This window comes from Carcharodon carcharias, chromosome 24, assembly GCF_017639515.1.
Source record: "Carcharodon carcharias isolate sCarCar2 chromosome 24, sCarCar2.pri, whole genome shotgun sequence".
Classification (NCBI taxonomy): domain Eukaryota; kingdom Metazoa; phylum Chordata; class Chondrichthyes; order Lamniformes; family Lamnidae; genus Carcharodon; species Carcharodon carcharias.
The window spans coordinates 10,253,537-10,265,677 of NC_054490.1; the positions used below are offsets into that span (position 1 = coordinate 10,253,537).

The 12,141-nt window shown below is 54.9% G+C and overlaps 1 protein-coding gene across 3 annotated transcripts in view; it reads left to right on the plus strand.

Annotated features, from left to right (window-relative positions):
- The window catches only part of LOC121269410 (182 kDa tankyrase-1-binding protein-like), a 137,142-nt gene that overhangs the window by 83,525 nt on the left and 41,476 nt on the right, over positions 1–12,141 (plus strand). For all 3 annotated transcript variants that reach the window (XM_041174021.1, XM_041174025.1, XM_041174024.1), the window contains exon 7: positions 506–714. In XM_041174021.1, coding sequence (XP_041029955.1) covers positions 506–714 — 209 coding nt within the window. The remainder of the gene's footprint in view (positions 1–505; positions 715–12,141) is intronic.

The window sequence follows — 12,141 nt, forward strand, 5'->3', positions numbered from 1 at the left end:
AGAGCAGGGGTTAACCTCCTCACCCCATTTACACACACACACACACACACACACACACACACACACACACACCGGGCAGCCTGTTCCTCCATCAGAGCAGGGGTTAACCCCCTCACCCCAATTACACACACACACACACACACACACACCGGGCAGCCTGTTCCTCTATTGGAGCAGGGGTTAACCCCCTCACACACCCTCTCCCCATTTACACACACACACACACACACACCGGGCAGCCTGTTCCTCTATCAGAGCAGGGGTTAACCCCCTCACCCCATTTACACACACACACACACACACACACACACACACCGGGCAGCCTGTTCCCCTATCGGAGGGGGGATTAACCCCCTCACCCACCCCCACCCCATTTACACACACACACTGGGCAGTCTGTTCCAGCACAGGCCTCGCGTGCTGTCTGTGAAATTTCAGGCCTATGTTTGTGTGTGTGTGTGTCGATGGGAGGACATTATTAACCTTCGCTTTGCTCTCTGCACAGTCCGATCCCATCGAATCGATTGAGGGGAGCCTGTCTGAGCAGCACGGTTACAGGAATGCAGACGATTGGCAGGGAGCAGATGGAGAAGAGCTAGGCCAAAAGACTGCCAGGGTCAGCCCCAGTGACCTCTTGCTCCGCAGCACACAGCGTCATTCAAGCGAGAGAGCAGAACTGAGCATGACCAATGGAATTCTGGACTCCTGTCCAAGGTAAAACCTCCTCATTGGACACATCGAGCCTGAAACAGTTACTGGGGAGGAGCACCGGGCCCCATTAGGGTCCCCGTTTAAAGAGGGAGTCTCTCCCTCGGGGACCCTGTATAAAGAGGGTGTCTCTCCGTCAGGGACCCTGTTTAAAGAGGGAGTCTCTACCTCGGGGACCCTGTTTAAAGAGGGAGTCTCTCTGTGGGGGACCCTGTTTAAAGAGGGAGTCTCTCCCTCGGGGACCCTGTTTAAAGAGGGAGTCTCTCCCTCGAGGACCCAGTTTCAAGAGGGAGTCTCTCCATCAGGGACACTGTTTAAAGAGGGAGTCTCTCCCTCGGGTACCTTGTTTAAAGAGGGAGTCTCTGTCGGGGACCCTGTTTAATGAGGGAGTCTCTCCCTCGAGGACCCTGTCTAAAGAGGGAGTCTCTCCGTCAGGGACCCTGTTTAAAGAGGGAGTCTCTCCCTCGGGTACCTTGTTTAAAGAAGGAGTCTCTGTCGGGGACCCTGTTTAATGAGGGAGTCTCTCCCTCGGGGACCCTGTTTAAAGGGGGAGTCTCTCCGTCAGGGACCCTGTTTAAAGAGGGAGTCTCTCCCTCGGGGACCCTGTTTAAAGAGGGAGTCTCTCCCTCGGGGACCCTGTTTAAAGAGGGAGTCTCTCCCTCGGGGACCCTGTTTAAAGAGGGAGTCTCTCCGTCAGGGACCCTGATTAAAGACGGAGTCTCTCCCTCGGGTACCCTGTTTAAATAGGGAGTCTCTCCCTCAGGGACCCAGTTTAAAGAGGGAGTCTATCCCTCGGGGACCCTGTTTAATGAGGGAGTCTCTCCCTCAGGGACCCTGTTTAAAGAGGGAGTCTCTCCCTCGTTGACCCTGTTTAAAGAGGGAGTCTCTCCGTCAGGGACCCTGTTTAAAGAGGGAGTCTCTCCTTCGGGGACCCTGTTTAAAGAGGGAGTCTCTCCGTCGGGGACCCAGTTTAAAGAGGGAGTCTCTCCGTCGGGGACCCTGTTTAAAGCGGGAGTCTCTCCCTCGGGGACCCTGTTTAAAGAGGGAGTCTCTCCCTCAGGGACCCTGTTTAAAGAGGGAGTCTCTCCCTCGGGTACCTTGTTTAAAGAGGGAGTCTCTGTCGGGGACCCTGTTTAATGAGGGAGTCTCTCCCTCGAGGACCCTGTTTAAAGAGGGAGTCTCTCCGTCAGGGACCCTGTTTAAAGAGGGAGTCTCTCCCTCGGGTACCTTGTTTAAAGAGGGAGTCTCTGTCGGGGACCCTGTTTAATGAGGGAGTCTCTCCCTCGGGGACCCTGTTTAAAGGGGGAGTCTCTCCCTCGGGGACCCTGTTTAAAGAGGGAGTCTCTCCCTCGGGGACCCTGTTTAAAGAGGGAGTCTCTCCCTCGGGGACCCTGTTTAAAGAGGGAGTCTCTCCGTCAGGGACCCTGATTAAAGACGGAGTCTCTCCCTCGGGTACCCTGTTTAAATAGGGAGTCTCTCCCTCAGGGACCCTGTTTAAAGAGGGAGTCTATCCCTCGGGGACCCTGTTTAATGAGGGAGTCTCTCCCTCAGGGACCCTGTTTAAAGAGGGAGTCTCTCCCTCGTTGACCCTGTTTAAAGAGGGAGTCTCTCCGTCAGGGACCCTGTTTAAAGAGGGAGTCTCTCCTTCGGGGACCCTGTTTAAAGAGGGAGTCTCTCCGTCGGGGACCCAGTTTAAAGAGGGAGTCTCTCCGTCGGGGACCCTGTTTAAAGCGGGAGTCTCTCCCTCGGGACCCTGTTTAAAGAGGGAGTCTCTCCCTCAGGGACCCTGTTTAAAGAGGGAGTATCTACCTCGGGGACCCTGTTTAAAGAGGGAGACTCTCCGTCGGGGACCCTGTTTAAAGAGCGAATCTCTCCCTCAGGGACCCTGTTTAATGAGGGAGTCTCTCCGTCAGGGACCCTGTTTAAAGAGGGAGTCTCTCCATCAGGGACCCTGTTTAAATAGGGAGTCTCGCCCTCGGGTACCCTGTTTAAAGAGGGAGTCTCTCCGTCGGGACCCTGTTTAAAGAGGGAGTCTCTCCGTCAGGGACCCTGTTTATTGAGGAAGTCTCTCCGTCAGGGACCCTGTTTAAAGAGGGAGTCTCTCCTTCGGGGACCCTGTTTAAAGAGGGAGTCTCTCCGTCGGAGACCCTGTTTAAAGAGGGAGTCTCTCCGTCAGGGACCCTGTTTAAAGAGGGAGTCTCACCGTCAGGGACCCTGTTTAAAGAGGGAATCTCTCTGTCGGGGACCCTGTTTAAAGCGGGAGTCTCTCCCTCGGGGACCCTGTTAAAGAGGGAGTCTCTCCTTTGGGGACACTGTTTAAAGAGGGAGTCTCTCCGTCGGGGACCCTGTTTAAAGCGGGAGTCTCTCCCTCGGGGACCCTGTTTAAAGAGGGAGTCTCTCCCTCGGGGACCCTGTTTAAGGAGGGAGTCCCTCCGTCGGGGACCCTGTTTAAAGCAGGAGTCTCTCCCTCGGGGACCCTGTTTAAAGAGGGAGTCTCTCCGTCGGGGACCCTGTTTAAAGTGCGAGTCTCTCCCTCAGGGACCCTGTTTAATGAGGGAGTCTCTCCGTCAGGGACCCTGTTTAAAGAGGGAGTCTCTCCATCAGGGACCCTGTTTAAAGAGGGAGACTTTCCGTCGGGACCCTGTTTAAAGAAGGAGTCTCTCCGTCGGGGACCCTGTTTATTGAGGAAGTCTCTCCGTCAGGGACCCTGTTTAAAGAGGGAGTCTCTCCTTTGGGGACCCTGTTTAAAGAGGGAGTCTCTCCCTCGGGGACCCTGTTTAAGGAGGGAGTCCCTCCGTCGGGGACCCTGTTTAAAGCAGGAGTCTCTCCCTCGGGGACCCTGTTTAAAGAGGGAGTCTCTCCGTCGGGGACCCTGTTTAAAGTGCGAGTCTCTCCCTCAGGGACCCTGTTTAATGAGGGAGTCTCTCCGTCGGGGACCCTGTTTAAAGAGGGAGTCTCTCCATCAGGGACCCTGTTTAAAGAGGGAGTCTTTCCGTCGGGACCCTGTTTAAAGAAGGAGTCTCTCCGTCGGGGACCCTGTTTATTGAGGAAGTCTCTCCGTCAGGGACCCTGTTTAAAGAGGGAGTCTCTCCTTTGGGGACCCTGTTTAAAGAGGGAGTCTCGCCCTCGGGGACCCTGTTTAAAGAGGGAGTCTCTCCGTCAGGGACCTTGTTTAAAGAGGGAGTCTCTCCCTCGGGGACCCTGTTGAAAGAGGGAGTCTATCCCTCGGTGACCCTGTTTAAAGAGGGAGTCTCTCCATCAGGGACCCTGTTTAAAGAGGGAGTCTATCCCTCGGGGACCCTGTTTAATGAGGGAGTCTCTCCCTCAGGGACCCTGTTTAAAGAGGGAGTCTCTCCATCAGGGACGCTGTTTAAAGAGGGAGTCTTTCCGTCGGGACCCTGTTTAAAGAAGGAGTCTCTCCGTCGGGGACCCTGTTTATTGAGGAAGTCTCTCCGTCAGGGACCCTGTTTAAAGAGGGAGTCTCTCCTTTGGGGACCCTGTTTAAAGAGGGAGTCTCGCCCTCGGGGACCCTGTTTAAAGAGGGAGTCTCTCCGTCAGGGACCTTGTTTAAAGAGGGAGTCTCTCCCTCGGGGACCCTGTTTAATGAGGGAGTCTCTCCCTCAGGGACCCTGTTTAAAGAGGGAGTCTCTACCTCGGGGACCCTGTTTAAAAAGGGAGTCTCTCCGTCAGGGACCCTGTTTAAAGAGGGAGTCTCTCCTTCGGGGACCCTGTTTAAAGAGGGAGTCTCTCCCTCAGGGACCCTGTTTAAAGAGGGAGTCTCTCCCTCAGGGACCCGGTTTAATGAGGGAGTCTCTCCGTCAGGGACCCTGTTTAAAGAGCGAGTCTCTCCTTCGGGGACCATGTTTAAAGAGTGAGTCTCTCTGTCAGGGACCCTGTTTATTGAGGAAGTCTCTCCGTCAGGGACCCTGTTTAAAGAGGGAGTCTCTCCTTTGGGGACCCTGTTTAAAGAGGGAGTCTCGCCCTCGGGGACCCTGTTTAAAGAGGGAGTCTCTCCGTCAGGGACATTGTTTAAAGAGGGAGTCTCTCCCTCGGGGACCCTGTTGAAAGAGGGAGTCTATCCCTCGGTGACCCTGTTTAAAGAGGGAGTCTCTCCGTCAGGGACCCTGTTTAAAGAGGGAGTCTATCCCTCGGGGACCCTGTTTAATGAGGGAGTCTCTCCCTCAGGGACCCTGTTTAAAGAGGGAGTCTCTACCTCGGGGACCCTGTTTAAAAAGGGAGTCTCTCCGTCAGGGACCCTGTTTAAAGAGGGAGTCTCTCCTTCGGGGACCCTGTTTAAAGAGGGAGTCTCTCCCTCAGGGACCCTGTTTAAAGAGGGAGTCTCTCCCTCAGGGACCCGGTTTAATGAGGGAGTCTCTCCGTCAGGGACCCTGTTTAAAGAGCGAGTCTCTCCTTCGGGGACCATGTTTAAAGAGGGAGTCTCTCCGTCGGGGACCCTGTTTAAAGAGGGAGTCTCTCCCTCCGGGACCCTGTTTAATGAGGGGGTCTCTCCCTCGGGGACCCTGTTTAATGAGGGAGTCTCTCCCTCAGGGACCCTGTTTAATGAAGGAGTCTCTCCCTCGGGGACCCTGTTTAAAGAGGGAGTCTCTCCGTCGGGGACCCTGTTTAAAGCGGGAGTCTCTCCCTCAGGGACCCTGTTTAAAGCGGGAGTCTCTACCTCGGGGACCCTGTTTAAAGAGGGAGTCTCTCCGTCGGGGACCCTGTTTAAAGAGGGAGTCTCTCCGTCGGGGACCCTGTTTAAAAAGCGAGTCTCTCCCTCAGGGACCCTATTTAAAGAGGGAGTCACTCCCTCGGGGACCCTGTTTAAAGAGGGAGTCTCTCCGTCAGGGACCCTGTTTATTGAGGAAGTCTCTCCGTCAGGGACCCTGTTTATTGAGGAAGTCTCTCCGTCAGGGACCCTGTTTAAAGAGGGAGTCTCTCCTTCGGGGACCCTGTTTAAAGAGGGAGTCTCTCCGTCGGAGACCCTGTTTAAAGAGGGAGTCTCTCCGTCAGGGACCCTGTTTAAAGAGGGAGTCTCACCGTCAGGGACCCTGTTTAAAGAGGGAATCTCTCTGTCGGGGACCCTGTTTAAAGCGGGAGTCTCTCCCTCGGGGACCCTGTTAAAGAGGGTGTCTCTCCTTTGGGGATACTGTTTAAAGAGGGAGTCTCTCCGTCGGGGACCCTGTTTAAAGCGGGAGTCTCTCCCTCGGGGACCCTGTTTAAAGAGGGAGTCTCTCCCTCGGGGACCCTGTTTAAGGAGGGAGTCCCTCCGTCGGGGACCCTGTTTAAAGCTGGAGTCTCTCCCTCGGGGACCCTGTTTAAAGAGGGAGTCTCTCCGTCGGGGACCCTGTTTAAAGTGCGAGTCTCTCCCTCAGGGACCCTGTTTAATGAGGGAGTCTCTCCGTCAGGGACCCTGTTTAAAGAGGGAGTCTCTCCATCAGGGACCCTGTTTAAAGAGGGAGACTTTCCGTCGGGACCCTGTTTAAAGAAGGAGTCTCTCCGTCGGGGACCCTGTTTATTGAGGAAGTCTCTCCGTCAGGGACCCTGTTTAAAGAGGGAGTCTCTCCTTTGGGGACCCTGTTTAAAGAGGGAGTCTCTCCCTCGGGGACCCTGTTTAAGGAGGGAGTCCCTCCGTCGGGGACCCTGTTTAAAGCAGGAGTCTCTCCCTCGGGGACCCTGTTTAAAGAGGGAGTCTCTCCGTCGGGGACCCTGTTTAAAGTGCGAGTCTCTCCCTCAGGGACCCTGTTTAATGAGGGAGTCTCTCCGTCAGGGACCCTGTTTAAAGAGGGAGTCTCTCCATCAGGGACCCTGTTTAAAGAGGGAGTCTTTCCGTCGGGACCCTGTTTAAAGAAGGAGTCTCTCCGTCGGGGACCCTGTTTATTGAGGAAGTCTCTCCGTCAGGGACCCTGTTTAAAGAGGGAGTCTCTCCTTTGGGGACCCTGTTTAAAGAGGGAGTCTCGCCCTCGGGGACCCTGTTTAAAGAGGGAGTCTCTCCGTCAGGGACCTTGTTTAAAGAGGGAGTCTCTCCCTCGGGGACCCTGTTGAAAGAGGGAGTCTATCCCTCGGTGACCCTGTTTAAAGAGGGAGTCTCTCCGTCAGGGACCCTGTTTAAAGAGGGAGTCTATCCCTCGGGGACCCTGTTTAATGAGGGAGTCTCTCCGTCAGGGACCCTGTTTAAAGAGGGAGTCTCTCCATCAGGGACCCTGTTTAAAGAGGGAGTCTTTCCGTCGGGACCCTGTTTAAAGAAGGAGTCTCTCCGTCGGGGACCCTGTTTATTGAGGAAGTCTCTCCGTCAGGGACCCTGTTTAAAGAGGGAGTCTCTCCTTTGGGGACCCTGTTTAAAGAGGGAGTCTCGCCCTCGGGGACCCTGTTTAAAGAGGGAGTCTCTCCGTCAGGGACCTTGTTTAAAGAGGGAGTCTCTCCTTCGGGGACCCTGTTTAATGAGGGTGTCTCTCCGTCAGGGACCCTGTTTAAAGAGGGAGTCTCTCCATCAGGGACCCTGTTTAAAGAGGGAGTCTCGCCCTCGGGGACCCTGTTTAAAGAGGGAGTCACTCCCTCGGGGACCCTGTTTAAAGAGGGAGTCTTTCCATCGGGATCCTGTTTAAAGAGGGAGTCTCTCCTTCGGGGACCCTGTTTAAAGAGGGAGTCTCTCCGTCGGAGACCCTGTTTAAAGAGGGAGTCTCTCCATCAGGGACCCTGTTTAAAGAGGGAGTCTCTCTGTCGGGGACCCTGTTTAAAGAGGGAGTCTCTCTGTGGGGGACCCTGTTTAAAGAGGGAATCTCTCCCTCAGGGACCCTGTTTAAAGAGGGAGTCTCTCCGTCGGGGACCCTGTTTAAAGTGCGAGTCTCTCCCTCAGGGACCCTGTTTAATGAGGGAGTCTCTCCGTCAGGGACCCTGTTTAAAGAGGGAGTCTCTCCATCAGGGACCCTGTTTAAAGAGGGAGACTTTCCGTCGGGACCCTGTTTAAAGAGGGAGTCTCTCCCTCAGGTACCCTGTTTAATGAGGGGGTCTCTCCCTCGGGGACCCTGTTTAATGAGGGAGTCTCTCCCTCCGGGACCCTGTTTAATGAGGGGGTCTCTCCCTCGGGGACCCTGTTTAATGAGGGAGTCTCTCCCTCAGGGACCCTGTTTAATGAGGGAGTCTCTCCCTCGGGGACCCTGTTTAAAGCGGGAGTCTCTCCCTCAGGGACCCTGTTTAAAGCGGGAGTCTCTCCGTCGGGGACCCTGTTTAAAAAGCGAGTCTCTCCCTCAGGGACCCTATTTAAAGAGGGAGTCACTCCCTCGGGGACCCTGTTTAAAGAGGGAGTCTCTCCGTCAGGGACCCTGTTTATTGAGGAAGTCTCTCCCTCGGGGACCCTGTTTAAGGAGGGAGTCCCTCCGTCGGGGACCCTGTTTAAAGCAGGAGTCTATCCCTCGGGGACCCTGTTTAAAGAGGGAGTCTCTCCGTCGGGGACCCTGTTTAAAGTGCGAGTCTCTCCCTCAGGGACCCTGTTTAATGAGGGAGTCTCTCCGTCAGGGACCCTGTTTAAAGAGGGAGTCTCTCCATCAGGGACCCTGTTTAAAGAGGGAGTCTTTCCGTCGGGACCCTGTTTAAAGAAGGAGTCTCTCCGTCGGGGACCCTGTTTATTGAGGAAGTCTCTCCGTCAGGGACCCTGTTTAAAGAGGGAGTCTCTCCTTTGGGGACCCTGTTTAAAGAGGGAGTCTCGCCCTCGGGGACCCTGTTTAAAGAGGGAGTCTCTCCGTCAGGGACCTTGTTTAAAGAGGGAGTCTCTCCCTCGGGGACCCTGTTGAAAGAGGGAGTCTATCCCTCGGTGACCCTGTTTAAAGAGGGAGTCTCTCCATCAGGGACCCTGTTTAAAGAGGGAGTCTATCCCTCGGGGACGCTGTTTAATGAGGGAGTCTCTCCCTCAGGGACCCTGTTTAAAGAGGGAGTCTCTCCATCAGGGACGCTGTTTAAAGAGGGAGTCTTTCCGTCGGGACCCTGTTTAAAGAAGGAGTCTCTCCGTCGGGGACCCTGTTTATTGAGGAAGTCTCTCCGTCAGGGACCCTGTTTAAAGAGGGAGTCTCTCCTTTGGGGACCCTGTTTAAAGAGGGAGTCTCGCCCTCGGGGACCCTGTTTAATGAGGGAGTCTCTCCCTCAGGGACCCTGTTTAAAGAGGGAGTCTCTACCTCGGGGACCCTGTTTAAAAAGGGAGTCTCTCCGTCAGGGACCCTGTTTAAAGAGGGAGTCTCTCCTTCGGGGACCCTGTTTAAAGAGGGAGTCTCTCCCTCAGGGACCCTGTTTAAAGAGGGAGTCTCTCCCTCAGGGACCCGGTTTAATGAGGGAGTCTCTCCGTCAGGGACCCTGTTTAAAGAGCGAGTCTCTCCTTCGGGGACCATGTTTAAAGAGTGAGTCTCTCTGTCAGGGACCCTGTTTATTGAGGAAGTCTCTCCGTCAGGGACCCTGTTTAAAGAGGGAGTCTCTCCTTTGGGGACCCTGTTTAAAGAGGGAGTCTCGCCCTCGGGGACCCTGTTTAAAGAGGGAGTCTCTCCGTCAGGGACATTGTTTAAAGAGGGAGTCTCTCCCTCGGGGACCCTGTTGAAAGAGGGAGTCTATCCCTCGGTGACCCTGTTTAAAGAGGGAGTCTCTCCGTCAGGGAGCCTGTTTAAAGAGGGAGTCTATCCCTCGGGGACCCTGTTTAATGAGGGAGTCTCTCCCTCAGGGACCCTGTTTAAAGAGGGAGTCTCTACCTCGGGGACCCTGTTTAAAAAGGGAGTCTCTCTGTCAGGGACCCTGTTTAAAGAGGGAGTCTCTCCTTCGGGGACCCTGTTTAAAGAGGGAGTCTCTCCCTCAGGGACCCTGTTTAAAGAGGGAGTCTCTCCCTCAGGGACCCGGTTTAATGAGGGAGTCTCTCCGTCAGGGACCCTGTTTAAAGAGCGAGTCTCTCCTTCGGGGACCATGTTTAAAGAGGGAGTCTCTCCGTCGGGGACCCTGTTTAAAGAGGGAGTCTCTCCCTCCGGGACCCTGTTTAATGAGGGGGTCTCTCCCTCGGGGACCCTGTTTAATGAGGGAGTCTCTCCCTCAGGGACCCTGTTTAATGAGGGAGTCTCTCCCTCGGGGACCCTGTTTAAAGAGGGAGTCTCTCCGTCGGGGACCCTGTTTAAAGCGGGAGTCTCTCCCTCAGGGACCCTGTTTAAAGCGGGAGTCTCTACCTCGGGGACCCTGTTTAAAGAGGGAGTCTCTCCGTCGGGGACCCTGTTTAAAGAGGGAGTCTCTCCGTCGGGGACCCTGTTTAAAAAGCGAGTCTCTCCCTCAGGGACCCTATTTAAAGAGGGAGTCACTCCCTTGGGGACCCTGTTTAAAGAGGGAGTCTCTCCGTCAGGGACCCTGTTTATTGAGGAAGTCTCTCCATCAGGGACCCTGTTTATTGAGGAAGTCTCTCCGTCAGGGACCCTGTTTAAAGAGGGAGTCTCTCCTTCGGGGACCCTGTTTAAAGAGGGAGTCTCTCCGTCGGAGACCCTGTTTAAAGAGGGAGTCTCTCCGTCAGGGACCCTGTTTAAAGAGGGAGTCTCACCGTCAGGGACCCTGTTTAAAGAGGGAATCTCTCTGTCGGGGACCCTGTTTAAAGCGGGAGTCTCTCCCTCGGGGACCCTGTTAAAGAGGGTGTCTCTCCTTTGGGGACACTGTTTAAAGAGGGAGTCTCTCCGTCGGGGACCCTGTTTAAAGCGGGAGTCTCTCCCTCGGGGACCCTGTTTAAAGAGGGAGTCTCTCCCTCGGGGACCCTGTTTAAGGAGGGAGTCCCTCCGTCGGGGACCCTGTTTAAAGCAGGAGTCTCTCCCTCGGGGACCCTGTTTAAAGAGGGAGTCTCTCCGTCGGGGACCCTGTTTAAAGTGCGAGTCTCTCCCTCAGGGACCCTGTTTAATGAGGGAGTCTCTCCGTCAGGGACCCTGTTTAAAGAGGGAGTCTCTCCATCAGGGACCCTGTTTAAAGAGGGAGACTTTCCGTCGGGACCCTGTTTAAAGAAGGAGTCTCTCCGTCGGGGACCCTGTTTATTGAGGAAGTCTCTCCGTCAGGGACCCTGTTTAAAGAGGGAGTCTCTCCTTTGGGGACCCTGTTTAAAGAGGGAGTCTCTCCCTCGGGGACCCTGTTTAAGGAGGGAGTCCCTCCGTCGGGGACCCTGTTTAAAGCAGGAGTCTCTCCCTCGGGGACCCTGTTTAAAGAGGGAGTCTCTCCGTCGGGGACCCTGTTTAAAGTGTGAGTCTCTCCCTCAGGGACCCTGTTTAATGAGGGAGTCTCTCCGTCAGGGACCCTGTTTAAAGAGGGAGTCTCTCCATCAGGGACCCTGTTTAAAGAGGGAGTCTTTCCGTCGGGACCCTGTTTAAAGAAGGAGTCTCTCCGTCGGGGACCCTGTTTATTGAGGAAGTCTCTCCGTCAGGGACCCTGTTTAAAGAGGGAGTCTCTCCTTTGGGGACCCTGTTTAAAGAGGGAGTCTCGCCCTCGGGGACCCTGTTTAAAGAGGGAGTCTCTCCGTCAGGGACCTTGTTTAAAGAGGGAGTCTCTCCCTCGGGGACCCTGTTGAAAGAGGGAGTCTATCCCTCGGTGACCCTGTTTAAAGAGGGAGTCTCTCCGTCAGGGACCCTGTTTAAAGAGGGAGTCTATCCCTCGGGGACCCTGTTTAATGAGGGAGTCTCTCCGTCAGGGACCCTGTTTAAAGAGGGAGTCTTTCCGTCGGGACCCTGTTTAAAGAAGGAGTCTCTCCGTCGGGGACCCTGTTTATTGAGGAAGTCTCTCCGTCAGGGACCCTGTTTAAAGAGGGAGTCTCTCCTTTGGGGACCCTGTTTAAAGAGGGAGTCTCGCCCTCGGGGACCCTGTTTAAAGAGGGAGTCTCTCCGTCAGGGACCTTGTTTAAAGAGGGAGTCTCTCCCTCGGGGACCCTGTTGAAAGAGGGAGTCTATCCCTCGGTGACCCTGTTTAAAGAGGGAGTCTCTCCGTCAGGGACCCTGTTTAAAGAGGGAGTCTATCCCTCGGGGACCCTGTTTAATGAGGGAGTCTCTCCCTCAGGGACCCTGTTTAAAGAGGGAGTCTCTACCTCGGGGACCCTGTTTAAAAAGGGAGTCTCTCCGTCAGGGACCCTGTTTAAAGAGGGAGTCTCTCCTTCGGGGACCCTGTTTAAAGAGGGAGTCTCTCCCTCAGGGACCCTGTTTAAAGAGGGAGTCTCTCCCTCAGGGACCCGGTTTAATGAGGGAGTCTCTCCGTCAGGGACCCTGTTTAAAGAGCGAGTCTCTCCTTCGGGGACCATGTTTAAAGAGGGAGTCTCTCCGTCAGGGACCCTGTTTATTGAGGAAGTCTCTCCGTCAGGGACCCTGTTTAAAGAGGGAGTCTCTCCTTTGGGGACCCTGTTTAAAGAGGGAGTCTCGCCCTCGGGGACCCTGTTTAAAGAGGGAGTCTCTCCGTCAG